Source organism: Parasteatoda tepidariorum, chromosome X1 (assembly GCF_043381705.1).
Source record: "Parasteatoda tepidariorum isolate YZ-2023 chromosome X1, CAS_Ptep_4.0, whole genome shotgun sequence".
Lineage (NCBI taxonomy): Eukaryota > Metazoa > Arthropoda > Arachnida > Araneae > Theridiidae > Parasteatoda > Parasteatoda tepidariorum.
Window position 1 is genome coordinate 50490333 of NC_092214.1, and position 21954 is coordinate 50512286.

At 28.7% G+C, this 21954-nt stretch overlaps 1 protein-coding gene across 7 annotated transcripts in view; it reads left to right on the top strand.

Annotated features, from left to right (window-relative positions):
* The window catches only part of LOC107438554 (muscleblind-like protein 2), a 400349-nt gene extending 382414 nt beyond the window's left edge, over positions 1-17935 (top strand). For 4 of the 7 annotated variants that reach the window (XM_043043157.2, XM_071187782.1, XM_043043156.2 and 1 more), the window contains 4 exons: positions 3391-3435; positions 4965-5100; positions 7560-7666; positions 12246-17935. In XM_043043157.2, the coding sequence (XP_042899091.1) occupies positions 3391-3435; positions 4965-5100; positions 7560-7615 (237 nt within the window). In that variant the 3' untranslated portion in view covers positions 7616-7666; positions 12246-17935. The remainder of the gene's footprint in view (positions 1-3390; positions 3436-4964; positions 5101-7559; positions 7667-12245) is intronic. The other 3 variants (XM_043043161.2, XM_043043158.2, XM_043043160.2) reach the window with 1 other exon arrangement.
* Positions 17936-21954: the final 4019 nt, after the last annotated feature.

Consider the following 21954-nt stretch of genomic DNA (forward strand, 5'->3'; position numbering starts at 1 on the left):
CTGCTTTAATGTACGTTTATAAATCTCAAATTACATTAAAATATTTATATTTGAGTAACGTAAATAGTTTATTGCAATTTATTTGCATATTGTGGAAATATACAGCGTAAGGGAAAGATTTTACTAATATCCAATAATGGACCAAAAATAAACTTACAGAAATTGTTGTGTTACAATACATTCGTTTTTGACTAAAGTAAGTTCTATTCAATTTATTAATAAGTAAGTTTTCATTTATTTACCATCTTTTTAAATGTATTGAAAAATTATTTGAAAGATTTTCATCTTAATCATAAAAATATATAAACTTCGTTGACTGAATATTTTTCCCACAGAAATGCAACTGAATCACTTACAAATTGCAAACACGTGTACATTTTTATGCATTTCTGATCGATTTCAGTACAACTATTTCACTCAATTGTATTAGTTTTTCATTAATATTATCGAGTTGCAATTATCACTGATAAATTTCCTAAAATTTAATGCTGTTAAGAAAAAATTATACTCATAGTAGTTGAGTTGTTCGAAAGGTGAAGATTTTTTTAAAAAGAATGGTATTTAAATTACTGTATGTTTATATATTATCATTTTACACCAGTTGCAGCAGAATGTAAAGTTTGTGAAATAGGTAAAATAAACAGCGTATGTTTATATATTATCATTTTACACCAGTTGCAGCAGAATGTAAAGTTTGTGAAATAGGTGAATTTTACTTATTTTTTTGAGTTTGTGTACCATTTTTGCAGGTTTTATTATTAATAGAACAAAACACAATATTCTATGATATCGGTTCTAAAATAAAGAACCTTCTTCAGTATCTAAGCATAAAATGAAAGAAGGAAAGGCAAAAATCTGAGAAATAAACAAGTAACAGCTAGGAAAAAAGAGGGTTGAGCATTAAGATAGGAGAAGCAAACTTGGACAAGATAGTCAAATTATTATTATTTTAATATTTGATAATTAATAGGATAGGAAGAATAAACTTGAACAAGATAATCCAATATTAGACAGTATTACGCTCTTTTTTTTTCTTTTTTTTTTTCTTGTTCACAGTTGTTCTTCCTACCCAAATAGTCAACCCCGCTTTTTTTCCTTTATGTTGTTTGAAATTTTCTTTTTTTGCTTCCTTCTTTTATTCTGTGTTTCAATTTTAAAGAATGTTCTTCATTATAGAACCAAATGACAGTATGACAATTTTTGTTCTCTTTTCACGTTGTCTGGCTTTATTCATATTTAATATTAAATTAAGCCATTCTTCTAACTTTCGTATTAATATTTTTTTAAATTTAAGAATCAGCTGAGTAAAACTTGTTTTAAGAATCTATTTTTGTGATACTTAACAAATTGTATCATTAACCATTTTTTTGAAATATTTTAAAAATGTTCTAATTTTCTTTTATAAAACAATGAAATTGCAGATATCTGTTATAAACATAGGGTATAAGATCTACAGCTAAACAGTACTACGCTTTTTTTACTTATTTTACTATTTATTTATTTATAGAATGTTGTTAATGCTTTTTTTTATGCTGATTGAAAATCAAAAATTCTTCCTTTTGTAAGACTTGACTATTTTCTGAAAATTTTTGCTAACGATATGATTTATAGTATTAAAAATGCTTTAAAGAAACTTAGTGACATTACGAGTTCATAATTACTGTTATTGATAAAATTTATGATATTTAAAAAAAAATTAGAAAAACTGATTTCTTCAATTTCTTAGTCACTTAATATGAGAGCGAATTAAAAATTTCAAATAAAATTATTATCTAACTATGCTTATTTCCACCACTTTTTTACAACTTATTTCTTTTTAATAGTCATTCAAATATGAATTTTTCAGTTCTTTTTAATTCCTTTCAAATAATAGTCATTTATGTGTAGTGATATATATTATTATGTTAATATTATTACGTGCAACAGATAAATATTAATGGACGTGTGTGCCGAGAAAAATTTTGATTCTCTTATGGGTACTTCGAGAAAAAGACGTTTAGGGTTCCCTCGATTAGAACAAAATGATTTTTCATATTGAATCAAATCAATCTATGAAACTGTTATTAAGATATTGTGTGGAAGAAGTGGTGTAAGTTTTATTCCGATGAAATAATCTCTCTATTTTTGGCGGATAATCATTCAAATGTGATCAAATAGTTTGATCAAGCTTTACATCTTTTGTTCATGCTTACTTTTAAATTCATAGTGGTAAAAAGTAATAATTCAAAAGGTGAAAATGTATTATAGAAACAAATCTAAGATAAAATATAGATATGAAAACAAATTATCTGTTAATAGGATATAAAAACAATTGGTTATACAAATTGAATACGTTTTAATTAAGTAGAATAAATAACATGACTGTCTCTGAAGTAGTAAGTGTCTTTAATCATTTATACACTGTTACTTAATCATGGAGTTAAATGTTTTATTCGAGCTTATAAAATGTTTTTACAATAAATTACCTGCAATTAATTTTTCAAAATTTATTTTAAAAAAATGTCTAATTTCGGAGAATAAATGGCGCGGAGAATTGGAGAATAATGGAGTAAATCTCCAATAATGGAGATAATACCTAGATTTACTCTAGCGATAACTTCTGTTGTAATTCTGAAAATTATATCCAGAATTAAACTAAGGTTAAAAATCAATGAATTTTTTTCAGAGAATGTATAATGTATTATTATTATATTATTAATGTGTATTTCTAATATTAGAATTAGTGTATAATTCTAATATTTAGTTCGAAAAAAATGCTGTTGTGAAATTACATAACCACTCTTTAAATCAAGGTTTTTTATGACGATTTTGGTATAATAAAATTTGTAAAATACAGATAAAACTAAAACTTTTTTTATTTTCGATTTATAAAAAATTATTATTTCAATAGTATTGCCCTGAAAACGTTATGCGTGCTCCATTTTTTTATTTTTTGACTATTTTACAAGCAATTGAATTCAATAAAACAGGCAATAAGTTATTATTTAATTCCGCATGCTGTAAAAAAATATCGAACTATTTTCATTGGTTATACTTTATCATTACTGCTGTATAATTTTATTTTGTCTTGAAATATATTACTTTAAAATCTTGTAAACGATTATTAATTAGCGTTAAATAGAGACAAATGCTAACTACTTAATGTTTAATTTGAAACTGTTTTAAGCTAGTGAAACTTATAAAAAGCGTTATTGTGTTGATTTTTTTCAAAAAAAAATTGTTTTATATGTGATATTAACTATACTGCATAGGATATTTAATTATAACTAGCTATCAAACGATTTTTTGTAGCTAAAAATAATGTTAAAGTATTTCATACATTTCCGCTTATTAAGTTCAATACACTACTATGCTATATCTTGTTTAATGCAATTAACATTAATTTTTTAGTGCAATATGATGTATCAAAACTCTTTGGGCGGAAATCAATATTTTGTAAGTTGTTTTGATAAGTTGTTTTTTGTTTAGTATTTGTTTTTGCATAAGTTAGTTAAGATGTTTTTTGTTCACATTTTGTGAATGCTAGACTTGACTTTTGGCTTGCAAAAAAGTATCAGCATAAAAATCTGCTTATATTTTAAAACAGAGGAAAGAAACTCTAATTGTTGTGCACTTTAGTGTTAAAGCTTCGTTTTCTTTTTCTTCGTGTATTTCTTTTTTTTTTAATTTTTAAAATGAGAATTTTTAGTTTTGCATCTAATAAGCGTATTTTTGTAATTCAATGAATCATTAATTTTTTTTATAAGTTGTTAATAATATTTCATTGTTTTGCTTGGAAATGCATAAATTTTTGGTAGATTTTGAATTATTGAGGTAATAACTAAAATATTTTATTTTGATTGCACCTGCAATTATTTTAACTCTTTTTAAGTCACGTGTTCTTGCGATGATGTCACAGTTTCAAACTTGTAGGAATTCACTTAACTGCCCTATGACTTGAGCAAAAAAAATAAATAAAATAAAAATTCTAATATTTGAGTGTTTTCAAAAAAAATATTCATAAAATCTTCTGGGATTTTTTTTAACTTTTTACAATTAACTCAAATTTTTTAGAAGTATATATAAAACATTGATTATATTTTCTATTCTGTGTGGTTATGTAAACATATTAATCAAATCAAAACCTGTATAAAATCAAAAATCCATGCAAAATTCCACGATAAACAACTGTGGTTGTGATGGTTTCAAAAAGACTAATTAATATGTGACTTTCATAGATTATTTTAAATTCTATGCTTAATACTGGTATCTTTCACATGATGGTTATAACTAAACTGGCTCTGTTTAGATTTCTGCACTTTATTACCAAAAAATTAGCAAATTTTGAAAGCCACGCGTTTTTGACTGTAAGAAATAGAATATATAAATTAAAATATAATATCTAAGTTAATAAAAAAATTTAAATTAACCCAAAATAAAAAGATAGTCCAAATTTTAATTGGATTAGAGCATTTTAAATGTTTTATTATTTCTATTGATAATATTGTGAGCTAGAAAATGTAGATTTAACGAAAGGTTTTCATAATATAAATTTAATTTTAAAATTTTTACTCGAAATTTACAATTCCTTAAATTTTATTGTCCTGTTTCTAATGGTCAAAAAAATTTATCAGATCGAATCACCGATATTTTTTATAAGTTCAATTTGTAAACGCTCCCTCTTCTTTCGCGTCCTCACATTCTTGGAATGTGTGGAATTCATCCATATCTGTCTCTCGGCCTTAATGTGCATCGAGTCACCGGTATTTTTTTTAAAAAAAATACCGGTGACTCGATGTCACAGTAAAGGTCTTTCAAATTTTATTAATTTACGCAATAAAAGGTCTTTAAACAGTGTCTGTTTAGTTGTGACAAACCTGTATTGTGAAAGATACCTCGCTTGCTTTGCTAACAATCAAAATTCAGATCATTACATTAAACTTTTTTTGCTGGATTTTTATTTAAAATTTAATGATTACTTATAGGCTTTCCCTGGCGTATCACCTTACAGTAAAAGACCAGCAATGGACAAAAGTGGTTTACCAGTGTACCAGCCAAGTACTGCAGCTTACCAACAAGCACTTGCAATGCAAGTGCAACAACCATTTGTTCCCGTGTCTTGTAAGTATCCAGGGTAGCTACAACCGGGGGAAATGTAAGAGGTGGTGACAAATGTGTTATGAGGCCTTCGGAAATTTCGAAGGATTTAATTTTAAAAATTTAGAAATTAAGTTTTTCAATTTTAATAATTAGATATATTTTATTTAATTTATAGATATATTTTGGTAGCTAGGAATACGGGTAGCAAAAAACATCCAGCACGGAAGCAAGCACTGCAGATTATTACAGCATATGCGGAATATTTTTAATCTCTAAGTTTTCTTGTTATTTTGAAAAAGCAAACAAAAAATTGGGTGAAAGTTACCAAGATTTTTTTGAAACATCTCTAAACTATTGTTTCAAATAAAAATTAAACAGTTGAATGCAAAAGACGCAACAAAGAACAGAAAATAATGAATTTTTTTCTGTTACTTAATTACAGGCTTAAATGTACAGAGATTTAATTTTTTCTTAATATCATTATTTAATTTTTAAGTTATTTACTTTCTGTTTATTTTTTAAGGACTTTATTTTTGCGAATTTTTACATTAAGGATTGTAAAAGTGCGTTGAGGTTGCTGGCAAATTTAAAATTATGGAGATAGTGCGGCAGAATTCCTACGTGAATTCTATTACTGGAATCGAAATTACTAAAAATAGTTCAATATTTCTCTACTATTTTTTAATTTTATCCGGTTACGGGTTCTTGAATAGTAAACACCAGCTTCAAAGCCGTCAGAAGGAGGGAGCGAGCGGGACATTACTCCAGGACACTACATACCTAAGACTTTAAAGTGTCCTACCGTTCGTGATATTCGAGGAAAAAAATTAATAAATTAAAAGGAATATATTTTTAAAAAAATTAATTTAAAAATAAAAATTTCTGAAACCTTGTTTTTTTATTTTATTACATAAATGAAATTAAAATTAAAGCAGAGGTCTCCGCATTTCAAGGATCCAATTTTCTTTATCAAATTTGTATGCGGATAAATTCATGGATCATATGCTCATTTTTCAGCAAATGTTAAAACAAATCTTGTAGGGTGAAGAAATAGGTAGTTTCTTTAGTTTTGCAGTTTTATTGACTCATCTGTTTTTAAAAGTGATTGAAATGCAACCAACAAAACAGTAATCATATCATAGAAGTGCTGAATTAAGGGATAATCTGCTAATTTACTTCCGTACAAAGATATTAAGCACTATATTCACTTTGCTTTCGTGTTATATTTAAGAAATCTCTAATTGTTTTAGAAATTTTCATTGTATGAAAGAATGTGAACTTATTGATACTGGTTACTTTCTTTACTGCAACAATACTCTATAAATTTTCTTTACATTGTTCTCAATTTATTGAATTAAAAATAAGTGCTCAGTGCTCCATTCATAAAATTATACTTGATACTGTTAAAACTTTCTCTTTTAAACAAGGAAATTCTAAAATTAAAAATAATATATTTTATTATTCTGTGATAAAATTTACCTTTATTATTTTTAATTGGAACAAATTATACTTTTAGATGTTTGCTGTTTGCCATTTTTTAAAGTAGTCATATGTATATACTGTTCTAAACTTTTGATTTTTGTACTGATTTTATTGAAAAATGTTGTGTTGGTTTTTTTCTTTGGACCACTATGAAGCCTGGAATATTAAAAGTTCTTAATCTGCTTTTGCTTTTTTAAACTAATTCATAAGATTTAATTTAGTAAATTACAAAGAAATATATTCTTTCGGTAACTATACACGATGACCAATAAATTCTCATACAGTTTCAAAATGTTATTACAATAATACAAAGTAAATCATGCAAAAACCTTTTTGCATTAATTTAAAGTAGCTATCCTTAGCTATCTTTACAATAAATGCCTTGGAATAATATCGCCATTTACTTTCTTAACGAGCATAAATCTGTATTCAAATCCATCATCACATGCGGCACGTATGGCTTTCATTGGCATTTCAAACCATACTTTAGAATTAAATTTTTGGATAATTTTATTATAAACAATCAGTTTCCAACTCCTAAGCATTTTAACATTTTGGAATTCTTGAATATAACTTATTTCTTGAATATATTTCCTGAATTCCCCATCTCTATCTCTCTCTTTTTTCTTTTTTTACATTTGTAGAAACGAAGTTTTTATTCACGCCACTAAGAATGCTATTTATTTGTTTTAAGTTTTTATTTTAAACATCAAGTATTCGCGAGAAGCTCTTCTGCCTAAAAAAAAAAATTAGTATAAGCTTTATTTTGATTATTTAAAAGCTGCTTTTCCTGTTATTATTTTTTTAATAATTTGTGCAATTATAGCATTACTTTTTAATCAATGTACTTGCATATTTGTTATGTAAAATAGTGTAAGGTTTACTAAACTACTATAATATATATTCACTAAATTTTTCTATTGTTGAATAGACGATTGCTTTTTATTTTGAGCATAATAACTTCTTTTACTACCAATTAAGGTCCTCAATATTTTCAGATACATGTCTCCCTTCAGCAGTAACTGGCCATCCAACTGCTGTTCCAAGATTCTAAAGTAGGCCTGATATGAAGACCTCACTGTAGAGTATTACATCTCTTTTCAAAGTATGTATACAATTATATTCAATTATTGCATAAATCTATCTATATTTCTAAGTTTATTCTATAACGTATACAATTGAATATGTATATTGAATTACATGCATATATATATATATATATATATAGGGTGTTTATAAAGTCCCGGACCCATTTTGATGTTTAATAACTCATAAAATAATAAAGATGGAATAAAACTAATAACATAAATGGTTAGATAGNAATGCAATCTTTTTGCAATATTGCCCGGGTTAAATACTTCAAACAATGCTTTTATTTTGTATAGTATAACAAAAGAAAGAGTATATAAAAGTATTATTACATTTATTTCATAGGGTGTTTCAGAATAATCGTTCTTATAATATAAAAATTGAAATTAAAAAAAACAAAACTTACACATTAATGAGTCGCAGATGAATATTTAAGCGTGAATAGAAACGCTACCAATACTTAACGGATCACTACTGAGGTAAGTGAGATTGAAAACGTAAAAACCTGTTTATTTACTAAAGGGAAAAAAATGAGAGTTTAGAAGTATTGAACACCTCCAGGCTTCAGCATACAACTAAACTGGTTTCTGATGTTTTTCAATGAGTCTTCTTCACGTGTTTTGAGCGCTTGAAAATTAGAAGCCTATTCTCAAGACTTGCTAGACATGATTGAGACAAACAACGTAAAAATACAAAATAAATAGGATAAATATAACTAGAAAAACCGCGGTTTGCAGAGAATGAAACAGAAATGGAAAAGTAAATAAAAGTTAAAAAAATACAAGAAAAATCCCAGTGGCCCAGAGAGGCAAACCAGGACAAAATGCTTTTTCGTGTGGTGTGGCGAGGAACTCGTGTCGTTAACGAGGGAAACTGTTTTCATATGATGGAAGCAAGATTCCAGGTCATCAAGATTACCTTAGTATTTAAACACATATTAAGAATGACGATCACGAAGAAAAAAAGCCTTCGTATTTTTCACGTTTTTTTTAAACTATAAAATAAAAATCACCGTTGCATTGTTTTCTATCTCATTAAAAAAAAATGCTTTTCAAAACAAGCAATTTTTTGAAGAAAAAAAAACTCAATTTAATGAATTTTACGGAAGTAATAACTAATTAATATTTTCAATTGTCAGGGTCTCTTAACATATCTTCTAGAGATCATGTTTCAGTAGATTTGATTAAAACCTTAGCTTGTATTTGTCTGAGGTATTAGTTCTCAATGATTCAATATTGAATATGGCCAAGATCTCTAACTACATGTTGGGGAGAGTTGGCCTGAAACCAAGTAGTTTGGTGAGACCAGAGGTACTTCGATTTTGTCAAAATCAGTTCTGTTTTTTAGCTATAAAACTCTGTGTTACACTTTAATAGTAAGAAAGATGAACCTCCCTAACTGGCGTGATGTTGATGATTAATTTGCTGCTATAGTGTAAATAAGTTTATGTAAGAATATAAATAATGTAAGAATTTGTATTTTTCACAAAAGGGACCGACGATTTCAAAAACCATATAAATAAAAACAGTGGGAGATAAAAATACAAGGTTTACTGATTTCTTAAGAAATCATAGAACGTATTTTCATCATATTTCATAATTGTTTCCATCTACTTTTGACGTATCGTTGTATGGCCATTCCAACTGCTCTCTCCAAATGAAATTTTAACTTTTTCCTCAAACGAAGCCATATTGTTTTGTAAATGTTGAATACTTTAAAAACTGGGGTGGAATAGCCTTGTTGGTAGGGCTGACCCATGTCCAAGTGGTCGTGAGTTCGATCCCCTCTGGTCGAAGACTCCCTGTGTAGTAAATGGTGACTGTTGCACGTTAAATCTGTCGGATCACCAGTGGCGTATCTAGGATATGGCTAATTATTTCAATAAGGAGCAAAATCGATCAACATCAACGATTTTATTTTACTTAAGAATTTATTATTATTATTATTATTTTAAGTTTGGGAAGAATTTTAAAAAAAAAGCATACTTGCAAAAGTTCGATTTCTTTTTCCTTTTTTTTGAATGGTTAGATTAAGCAACATATCGTAAGTTGTTAACATAGTTTTTTTTTTTTTTTGTGCTCTAAATCACAGAAGTATTATTCCCTCACTATTTTTATTATATAAGTTTCAAAAATCCTTCCCCTTACAATTTGGTGCATTACAATTAAAAAGAGATAATTTTATTGTTATAGTTAATTTTTATTTATTTAATATTCTATCTTTATTTAAATACAATGCAATCTTTTTGCAATATTGCCCGGGTTAAATACTTCAAACAATGCTTTTATTTTGTATAGTATAACAAAAGAAAGGGAACATAAATATTTTAGGAAAGGCGCTGGCACGAGATTTTCTATAGGCGCTTCTTTCCATAGATACTCCTCTGCGGGTCACAAAGTCCTCGAAGTTCCCATGAAGAATCAATATCTCTGGGGGTACTGAATTGGAGATTGATCGTTCTCTGGTTCAGAACAATATTACGATCTGTGGATACATGAATGGGTCCGTCCTTTAAAGCTGTCAGTGACGTGTGCTGCTGAAGTCTTAATCTTGGCCTTAGATGGCTCCACTGAAAAACAGGAAACGCACCCTTTGCCATAAATTAGCTGGGTTTTACCAAGCAGTCTTTCTGGTATTTTGCAAGTTGCATTAGAAACAAAATTTTAAAAACCTTTTTATGGTTATTCTCAGTTAGCATTGCCATATAGTGATGAAAATATATAATTCATATAGATGGTGAAAATAAAAGAGCTGGTTTCTTATGGAAAACGCAGTTAACTTAAAATTTCCATCTGCTTCCTTCCCCACTCCCTCATTGATTTTTCAAATCTTTGGTCATTTTTAAAGTGTCTTATGAATTTATGAGAAAAATTAATATAGGATCTTAAAAAAAATTTACATTAATGGTATCTACTCATAAACGCTTAGAATAAAGTAAAATAGTACTGATTCGAAAGCAAAAAGAATTGGTTTTTTGATCGATTGAGAAAAAGCTCTTATTATCTTTATGAAGAAAACGAAGTTTTTAAAAATATTAATTTAATATAAAGTATACGAGGAAAAATTAAAATTATACTCATATTCAAAATCCCAAGTATATATTTAAACAAGGAAAATACGAAAACATTATTAAAACCTGGTGAATAGAAGAGGACAGGACTACACACAACAAAACCAATTAATTTGCCATTGCACTTGATGATTTTTCTGGTAATTTTTTTTAACCTCCTCTCTGCTTCCTCTGGAAATCAAACACGCTTTTAATCACTCTCAGGATTCGTCGGATTTTGATAACGTTTTTCCCCCACAATTAAATTTTACTTAGAATTATGCATTTAACCTCGACTCTATTTTTGGCAAGGTTTTTTAAAAATATATTTAAATGCAATCCTGTATATAATATATACACTCCTAAAAGGTATAACTGTGTAATTATTACAAAGATAGTCAGACTTTAAAGGTCTGAGGGCTAAATAATGATTTTAAAGATTTTATAAATGGCAAAAGTTTTAAACATTGAAACCTGATCATCTCATGACTAAGCTTTAAAAAACTTATTTAGTAGTGTCTTGTTAAATCAAAACACGTGTGTAAGTCAATAAAAACCATTTGGGAAGTAAAAGCTACCGGTGCGCAATGGTGACCACATTGTCACTATCATATCATTGTCCTTAAAATTGTGGAACCTTTAATTCAATGACCCATTCTGAACGGCAAGACTATTGCTTTACCTTTTTTTTTTTACAAATTACCAATAACATATTTGACATAGCAACTAACAACATATCTAATGTCTAATATATTTGGCTTAGCTCTTTTGACACAGATTTGATTTAATAATCAAATATTTGAAGGATAGCTTTTACGGGTTTATTTTTCATACGAAAACCCACGTGATTACTTCAGTTTAACTATTAGAGCTTTTTTTTCTGTGTAAAGGATTGATTCATTAAAACCTGCATCTTATACACTGTTTGAAAATTTTCGGCAAAAATGTTTTAATAGCACTTTGTTTAATTGTTATTTTGCCCTATTCAAGCAAAATAACCATAACCATAAGCAAGATAATATTCAAACTGGTAAGTTAGAAAAAACATTTATAGATTGTTTTTTTTCCTAATACGGATACACAACCAGAATTCTATCCGCACCAACTAGGCTTCTCACCTTACAAAGCCATTTTGTTCCATGCAGCTGGGTACATACTGTAGCTGAGAGAACTGAACATGGATTCAGCAATATTTCTTACATTCTTTCAATACATGTAGAGATTCCAGTATCCTGCACTCTTCAATCGGTGACCCTGGACTATTAGAATACGAAAATACTATTAGCGCATAAATGGAGCAGCACCCACAGAGCTTCAATGTCCGTTTAAGTTTTATTTTTATGGTTTAGAAACTATGCTCCTTGTAAATGGTTGCAAAACCGTAAAGGTAAAAAATGTTCCTAACCATAAACTTTATGATTAATCGAATGGACAGATTGCTGTAATATCAGAGTGAAAATTTTAACAATGTATAGTAGTTTTTGTTTCAACACTCCGAAAATGTTAATATTTATGTTATTTTATTTAATGCTTATATTTTTTTCAGAACATGATGAAGTTTTTGATGCTAAAGTGAGGTCCCCTAAGAAGCAAAGAGTAAAAATCAGTCAGCACTCAAAATCCAAGTAAAAGAAGCTTTTCAAAACGGGAGAGCGTTTCCATCTCCAGGATTTCTTTACTGGGGTGAGATTGAAAAATAAAAACAAGTGCCCTAAATCAAGGCTATAGAATATGAAATCTCACTTCAGATAGTCTGTGATATGGAGACAGCACTTTCAGGGCTCCCTCGTACTTCACACAGATACTACGACTCTCCCCTTTAATACTGAATGGACATCTAGTCAGGTTGGCAAATGAGAATAGATCTGAACTAATGAAGTGTCTGATTCCCTTATCTCCCTCTTAATCTTTCTCTTTTTACCTATTTACATATGTAAAAAGTTTAGAAAGAAAATTTCCTGAGGATAGAAATGTTATCTTGAGAATCTTGGAAGCATCTGATGGTTTTTACTCAGTATCTTAGGACAGTTATGAAGGCCTCAAGAAAATTAAGATATCCTTGGCCAGAGGAATAGTTATGATATTGTATTTTTTTTACTATTAACATGTCTGTTTTTTTCTCAGATATATATTGTTATGTTTACGAATTTCATTTTCTTGATGTTTATATCTCCAAATTATTTCTCACTGCATGAATATTGGAAATGTGTGAATTTGTTAGTGATTAATTTTAATATTACAATATACTTTACCTATCTTGAGCATTTAGTTGCATTACTTTTGGTTGTTAAAATATAGTATCTGAATTAATTCATCAATCATGACCATGTAAAATGAATGAAATCATTTTGTAGTATCATTGTTCAATGATATAAAACTCATTATTTATTAAATTGTTCGACTTATTTCAAAATCATCATCATGAACAACGAATTATTTTGTAATTGTTGATGCAAACTTGAACTAATTATGAGGCATTTTCTTTATTTTTACTCTAAAATTAATAATTGGCATATCTCTCAATAATTCTATCTCGATGCCAATGATATCTTTATTTTTATTCTTAACAGAGTCAAGAGGCTACTATGGTCCGGGGCCAAAAGTATCCGGAAAGGGTTAGAATTTTCTTTCTTTTTGTCGATATTCTTTGTCGTTGTTTTTAATCAATTGACCATTTAGTTTAAGTTAGAAATATATATGCAACGAGATTATGGAGAGAAATTATTCATTTGTTAACTAGTGATGCCGTTTGTTGACTTTAATGAATTCTAACAAGAGTAAAAGTCTTTTTCTCTTGTTAGGGAGTGAAAGTTATGGTTTCTTGAAAGATGATATTTTTAATAACAATTGTTTATATGTCACATTGTTTTATTACTTGCATATCTTTGTATGTGTTAGTAACTTAATGTGAAACTGTTGCAAATGTTTTCTGTGGATTATAGATAAATGAGAACACAAGAATTTTATATACTGAAAATACTAAAGTATTTAAATACTAGTGGCTCCAATGCCACTTGTTTCCGGTGATACAGTTGCAATGATTTCAGTTTAATAAAATAATCTTATAGCTCCAAAGAGCTTTAACACTTGCAACTCAGGCTATACAGAAAACAAAGTACTTTGTGAATAACAATACTGTGTTATCTTTTTTATTGGTAGTTTTCAATCAAAGAAAATCTAGAGTTTGTATTTGTAGACAGTTGCATGTTTTGTAACAAGTATTTTAGTATGCTCCAATTCAAAAATTGTATTACTTGACGTAAGTCGTAATAAATGTAAACTTTATATTTATTGAATATAAAACTATAATGAATCTTTTATTAATGTTATTTACTGACTAATACAATGTTAAAATATTTCTATGTACTAATTATATAAATACTGCACAGCTCATGTATCTTCTTGAAATGAATAACTTTTTTCATCTCTAAATTTCTTTATAGAAACAATTTATTCTGGAATACTTAGATGACAAATATTGATCACTATTAATTAAAATTAACTATACACGCACTGATTTTGGTAGAGATATGTGTAAAATTATAATAACTCAACATTTTGTATTATAACTGTTCGTATGAGCTTTAAAATGATATTGAAAAAATAAAAACTTTTTTTTGTATTAGCACCAGATCATTCCTTGGTCAAATGTTAATATATCATAAATACTATGTTAATGTTCAGAAAATGATTTTTTTTATTAAAGTATATAGTTTAAAAGCAGTACATATTGTTTGCATGAGTTGTAGTTCTGATTTTAGATTAGTCATCTATATAGCTTAATGTATGTCTCATTTTTTGTGATATTGAATTACATAAGTAGCTTATACAGTGTGGTATAACTTTGTAACTAGAACACAGCAAATTTAAGCCCAAGATCTATGTGCTCCGACAAGGTTTCAATATTTTTATTTCATATGTAAATAGAAACATGTTGAAAAAAAATTATTACCATACAATTTTAATTCCTGAACTGTATTAAAAAGTTGCACATATTTGAATGAAAAGCATGCGGTTTTGTCCATTTTTTATTTTAACAATGTTTGTTGCTAACTATTAAAAAAGTATTCAATTTATTATTTAAAAAAAATGAAAATCAAAATTAAGTCTTTCTGCCTTATGGCTAAAGAGTTTATGCATCTCTACATTCTTTAAAATGGCCCCTTGTTGTTTGTTAAAAAAAATAATATTTTTAAAACAGTTTTTATCTACTTTCAACTTTTGAGGTCTTAAATTTTTTTCAGTGAGCTAGAATAATACCACTGTAATAATGTTAAAATCATTTAATAACTCTAACCTGCCATAGGTAGTCTTATGTTTTTCAGTGAAATATTTTTTAAACAATTCGGAAACTCTAGGTGACAAATTAGTTTTTGTATCATTTTCTGCAGCCTGTGATGAATATCTAGTTCCTTTCTTAATTTTAATACACATTTTCTTGTGTATTTAACATATAATTATGCAAAGGAACAAAAATCTATAACTAATATGTTGTTTTGTTTACTTTTTATTAAAAACTAGTATTTTGTGTAATAATAATTCCAAAATATTTACATTTGTGTAATTTTTTTCATATATAAAATAAAACATTGTATTAAATGTGTTTCTTGCATGTTATTTGCTGTGTTTCATATCATATGCCATAAATGTGTTCTACACATTATTGTGAGTGTTTACATCTCTATACGTGAATTTGTTGCATTGAATTACGATAGACAAGAGAACACAATGGCAATGTTGCTATGAGACACTTAAAGCCATGTTTATGATTTTTTAATAAGTTGGAAACTTGAATCTACCTTCCACTGTACGAACTAAACTTGTGGATATAGTGTTCTTGATCGTAAATTTAGAATAAACGCATGTCTTAGTAGAATGTAGAAAAAAGGTGTACAGCACTTGAAAATGTACACAGTTTATACTGTTATCATATATATGTGTATATATAAAGTGATTATATACATATATTATACATGTAAAATGTGCCAGTCATAAGTTACACAGTGTGATAGGGACTTTATGTCCTATGAGCGTTATGACCTGGGCTATCTTAAGCCCCATATAACTAGCAGATGAAAATGAACTTCTTTTGTATTTTTCAAAAATAATTATAAAAGCAAAGTTTTAAAAATTATGTTTGTTAATCAATGCACTTTTATCTATGAAAATATAATATTCTACATAGTTTGCTGAAACAATTTTTGAGAATATATATAACTTTTTGACCTGTTTCTCCTAAAACTCTCTTAAAACCTGCCTTTGCTTCAAAAGAAGGAAAAACTAATTAACCTCAGCTAAATTGTTTCTTGCGCCTGCTTCTTTTCATAACTAAAAATTGTTAATATTTTTTACTGCGCAATTAAAATTAGATCGCCAAACTGAATAGCATTTCTACATTCAAAACAGATGCATTGAGCTGCAAGCTTATTAATAGAACAATTGAAGTTTTTTTTCTTGCTTCTGTCTTTTCTATTCCTTTTATTATAGCTAATTATTGTCTATATATACTGTGGCTTAACAGAAATCCAGGTACCAATAACTTTCATGCTTGAAATTTTAAAATTACTATGTTTGGTAAGGAATAATTAAGTACTCATTAATAATTTAACTAATTTAGCCTACATACATAAATAAATATATTTTAATGGCATTTTTAAGAACTTAAATAATTCCTCAATAATTGCTTCATTCTTACATCTGCTTCAAAATAACGTCTAATACGAATTATTTGACACAGTGTTCACGAAAGAAAAGCAAGACACGAAATCTGTGATACAATTTTACTGTTTCAATATCATTACAAAATCGATTCACAATTTAAATAAAAACGCTTAAATATGTTCTTGTACAAAAACACTTTTAAAAATAATGAAGATATTTTTTTCTCTCTTTGCTTGAGTTATTACTGATAAGTACTGAATTACTATATGATCGAATATCATGTAAATTAACGTTGACATTAATTTGAAGGCATTGGAAACTATATTAACAGAAAGCTCAGATTGACATTATGAAAAATTAAATTTTGAGTATAACATAGTTTTCTTAATTGACTCTTCATTGTATCTTTCTTAGCTGTGATGACCTTAAATGTTTTTCACCAAAAAAAATTCTATACTGTCTAGCAATTACTGTCCAATTGATATTGTAGTTCCCGCTTGTAACACTAATTTGAACTTTTGGTATTTTAACTTCACAAATCTTCACAAATCATCTAATTTTCACTTATTCTATTTTCTATACTCCATTTAAATTATTTTCTAATTAAATCACGTGTACGGTTTTTACTGATATACGTGTAAGTCCAACTTTATTTTTTTAACTCTTACAACTATTTGAGTTTTGTGCAGTTTATGTAATTCATGTATTAAATAATCGATACTATAACTGTAAGTTTGTCAGATTAAAATAGAAATATTGTACTAAAATACTGAATTAAGCTTTAACTGTTTCTAAAACTATTGCATTTATCTGGTTTTTCTTGCAAGCCACAGATATAATATATAACTTGATTTTAAAGTTTGTTTTAATTAACTTTCATAGTCTATAACTATATAATTCAGTCCTTCCAAATTATGTATAGAAAGTTTGGTATTTAAATGTGATTAACAACCGCACGAATTGTGTGTGGTGAATTAAATTTTGTTATAAACTCATAATATTTCAAATATTTTCAGTCATATTTCAAAATTTTTGTGATTTTTATTGATATCAAAACTGATCTCTTCATAACTAAAGAATAGTCATACTATTTTGTTCTAATTTACGTTACATTTTATATAAAATAGCTTGAATATTTAGTTCCTTTTTTATGTTATTTAAGATTTATTATTTCTTTGAAAATCAAGGAAATTTTAAATGCTTTTTTGTTATATTATGTGTCTGTAAAAATTTTATTGAAAAGAAACGAATTATATTTTAAGCCTTAATTAAGTTTTATGTACTGACAATTAGGCTTTATAGCAAACAATGGCTGCTTTTTGCTCTATCTTATGAATACTTTCTTACTCTGATTTTATTAAAAAGCTTCGCCAAATCTACTGTTGTAGTGAAATATTTCTAAAACATTCAGGTTAAGATATGTAACTGGCGGCATTTATTCCCTTGTGACTGTATTGAAAAAGCGTAGCTTGTAATTGCTAATGCTATATCAAATTTTCATTGCTGTGTACTCCTGCATTGCTGTATTACCAAACTTAAGTGTACCAAATAAATAAAATTACCTTTCTTACAAAATTGTATCTACTTTTTTTTAACTCAATACCAATAATATACATACGCGTCGTAATAGTGCATATATGCGTCGCAATAGTAAATATATGCTTCGCAATAGTAAATATATGCGTCGTAAGGTTAGGCGATATCCGCACCCACATCACTCTCTTCTACCAAGATAATCGCAAATCTTGCTTTTTTCCAGGCTAGTATATTCCCACTTAATAAAATGTACTGCCGTGGGAAAAAAGCAAAAAAAAATTTTTTAACCATAATAACGGAGAGGAGAAAAGTGTGGGGAGTGGGAAGATATCGTAACCTTTAGACATCTATTGTATTTACAAAGATTATAAAAGCGACCTTATTTTTACTCAAACACCGTTCAAAATGTACGACTCAGATGAGTACAAAAGAAGAATGGTAAGCAACGTTTGGCTAGTTATCTCTTTGTTTGTCTGAAATGAGACATTTAAAAAATATTTAAATATTTACTCAGTGTTTCGAAAAAAAAACAATTTTTTATTAATGGCGAATTTACTTATTTAGGCTTAATTGAAAAATGGAATAACTAATCATGATTCAGATCCATCGCCAAAATAGATAACTGAAATAGTACTATTAAATGTTTTGTTATCTCTAAATATTTGCTTCAAGTTTTGTTATTATTTGAAGTCATGGGAAAGATACAACCAGTTCTGTTACGTAACAATCCCTGCTTGGAGAGTAACAAACACTCTTCAAAAACGGTTTTTTTTTTTTTTTTTTTTATTAAANTTTTTTTAGGATTTTGGACAAAGTTGAGTCTTTTGGCTGTAATATCGGTTAACAGTTCATAGTTGATTGTCTCCCACAGGTAGCCTTATCGCTGACCATTTCACGATCGTCAAAAAATGTCTCGTGTCACTGTTTTAACTTGTCTATCCCCTCGCCATAAAATCAAAACAAGAAATAGCACATTTCAATAGCATGGAAACAAGAAATACCACATTTTAAAACGAGGAGTTTCACGCTCCCCTAATTCCCTTTCTCCTGCCGACTTGAGCCAAAACCTGTCGTAAATATTGGCACAACAACCCTATTTCAAATAGTTAAACCTCGTAACCATAGTCACCGCCACTGCTTCAAATGAATATCGGGGGGAATTTTTTCCATAGACAGACTATAGACTATTCAGATAAATTATTTTCACGTTTCTTTCGAGTAAAAATTTTGCTATTGCGAACTTGCAAATTTTCGCACTAAAACTTGCTGGTATAACGGCTTGCATGTGAGACAAAAATTAGAGTTTTGCGAAAATGTTTGTTCTTAATCCTTGGATGTCTGGAGACGACTGTGCAACCACGCATGTGTAAGCTCACCACCTTTTTTTACCACTTACTACCGATCTGGGTGAGTTAAAACATGGATAAGTTACACAATAAAATCAATGAGATTACTTTTCAAACACGCTATATGTGAGTCTGAATGACCCCTGTAGTGATACAAGGGTCATTCTCATTGCATCAGTATCATTTGATACGATTGATTTACACCATTCAAATTCTCCAAACTGAAAAAACGAAGGGAGAGTAATAACAGATAATAAAGGCAAAAAATTCATAATTTCAGGTGCACTGTAATAAGGGAATGTATAGTACCTTGGAACAATTTTAATTTTGTATTTTAAGTAAAAGAGTAATAATAGTTGTAATGCTTTATGTCACACTAGCGTTGCACACTGGGCTATTGGCGAGGGTCTGGGCAACATCCCTGAAGATGATCTGAAGGCATGCCGTGATAATTTTGATCTTCTACAAAAAGAATGGCACCCCAGTTTTGGTAGCGCGGTGACTTGTACGTGAAGACGAGCAGTTTGACGAGGACCCATACAGCACACCCTTGGTCCTTCACAGACTGATTAAAGTCGTCACCCACCCGCTCAGGAACTGCCCACATTCAGTACTGCTTGACTTACTATGAACCGTACCTTAGGATCAGTTCATTGTGGGACTAAAATGTACTAATTCAACTACCTTAGAAATTTTATGGGAAATGCACTATATATTTGTCAATTAATGTAATTTTTTTATGAACAGTTTTTGTCGAATAATTCAGGAAAAAAAAACATTGGCTTTTACACCTTAGATAACACTCATTTTGAGTTCTTTTCTCTTATATTTATTAAATTATTGAATTTGGATATTCATGCTAGTTTAATTTATTCTATAACCTGTACAAGATAATATGAATTAAGTTAATTATAAACGAATATTTCACTGGTCCATTTTAAGAATGCATAGAATTATTAACAACATAATTTTTTTTTTTAATTATGAGTATCATGATCAAAAGGGAAATGCATTTGTCTCAACCAGACCCGTTGCAAATACATTACAGAACCCGTTTTTCGGAAATCAGAAAACTGGAAAACCAAAAAACCGGAACGAAATTCGATATATTTTCCCGCCATTTTTTTAAAAAAAAATATTTTTTTCCGCATAAGATTTTAGGATTTTTCTTTCTTTTTTTAAAGATGTTCACCTTACCATCATTTTGGAAATAATCATTAGTGTATTACTTCATCGTTTTTTTTTCTTTTTAAGATTATTTCCAAATATTTTTTTTTTTTTGTTGGGTTTAACAATAAAAAAAAGGCTTTTTGTAGCGATTCAGAAAACCGGAAAAATCAGTTATCCGGAATAGCGATGGTCCCGATCGTTCCGGATAATCGGTTCCCTACTGTACCTTGGATGGGTTCAGTGTGTAATTACTAGTCCAACGTACAACACACATACACTTTTTTGATTTTGTTAGGCTCCTAACAGGAATAAGTTATTTTTCTTAAAAGATTGGGATTTTATCGTAAAGATAATGGTATTTTGGTACTTCTACCTCAGTATCTGTTTTCAAATGCAATTTCATTAAATGTATGTTTATCAAATTAATTGAAAACATTACTCACCAACATAAAAACAAAAATCTCTTGCACATGCCTCTACAGCTTAAAATGCTCCCCAACTTAGCCGATAGAACCTGTTGTTATAGTATAAACTAATTGAATGCAGGCCGGGATAGCCTGGACAGTAGGGCAATGGGCCCATGCCCGAGAGTTCGTAGGTTCGAACCCGGCCGACCGAAGACTCCCCGTATAGTAAATGGTGACTGATGCACGTTAAATCTGTCGAGTCGCAAAGTCCACCATGTTCCCATAACAAATCAACACCTCTGGGGGTACTGGATAGGAGATCGATCGCTCTCTGATTCAGGTCAAAATTGCGATCTGTAGAGGAAGGAATGGATGTATGAATGGGTCCGCTCTATGACGGGTGTGTAGCTGAAGACGAATTCTTGGCCATATTTGGAGCCACTTAAGAACAAGAAACACACCCTCTGCCTTAAATTTGCTCGGTTTCACCAAACAGGCTTGCTAGTGTGGCAAGTGGCATTAGAAACAACAACAACTATCCGAATGCAAGAAGTTTCTCTCGAGTCAGGCACATAACATATAATTACATTGGTTTTAGGTATGTGTGGTTCTGTCATCAGACAATAATTTGCACTGTAACGACTTTAAAATGTTTATTTTTGCTTTAAGTCTGTGCAAATGTGTGTGTGTGTGTGTTTTTAAAATGTTACTTTTAATTTAGCCCTCCTCTGATTTTTCGCCATTACTTCCCTGGATTCAGTAACCTCAGGTTGAGAAATCCTGTTTATAATTCCTGATTTAGACATATTTTTTTTTTTAATTTATATTTATTTCTATGCAATAAACTGATTTAATTAATTTCATATAAAGTTTTTTTGTAAATAATAAAAACTTTTTACATATGAATTTTTAATGCTTAATAAAACTTATACTTTTGTTATTTAGTATCTATGACATTTTGCATAAATATCCGTTGTGCGAACCCTTTTCTTTTAAATTTAATAAAACGAAAAATAAATCTCTTTGTGTTCTTCAAAGTAGTAAATAGTTTGTAGTAAATGTAAAAATAAAAACTTCACATTATTTTCCTAAATACAAAATTTTATATATCAGCTGAATTACTATACTTTTCAGT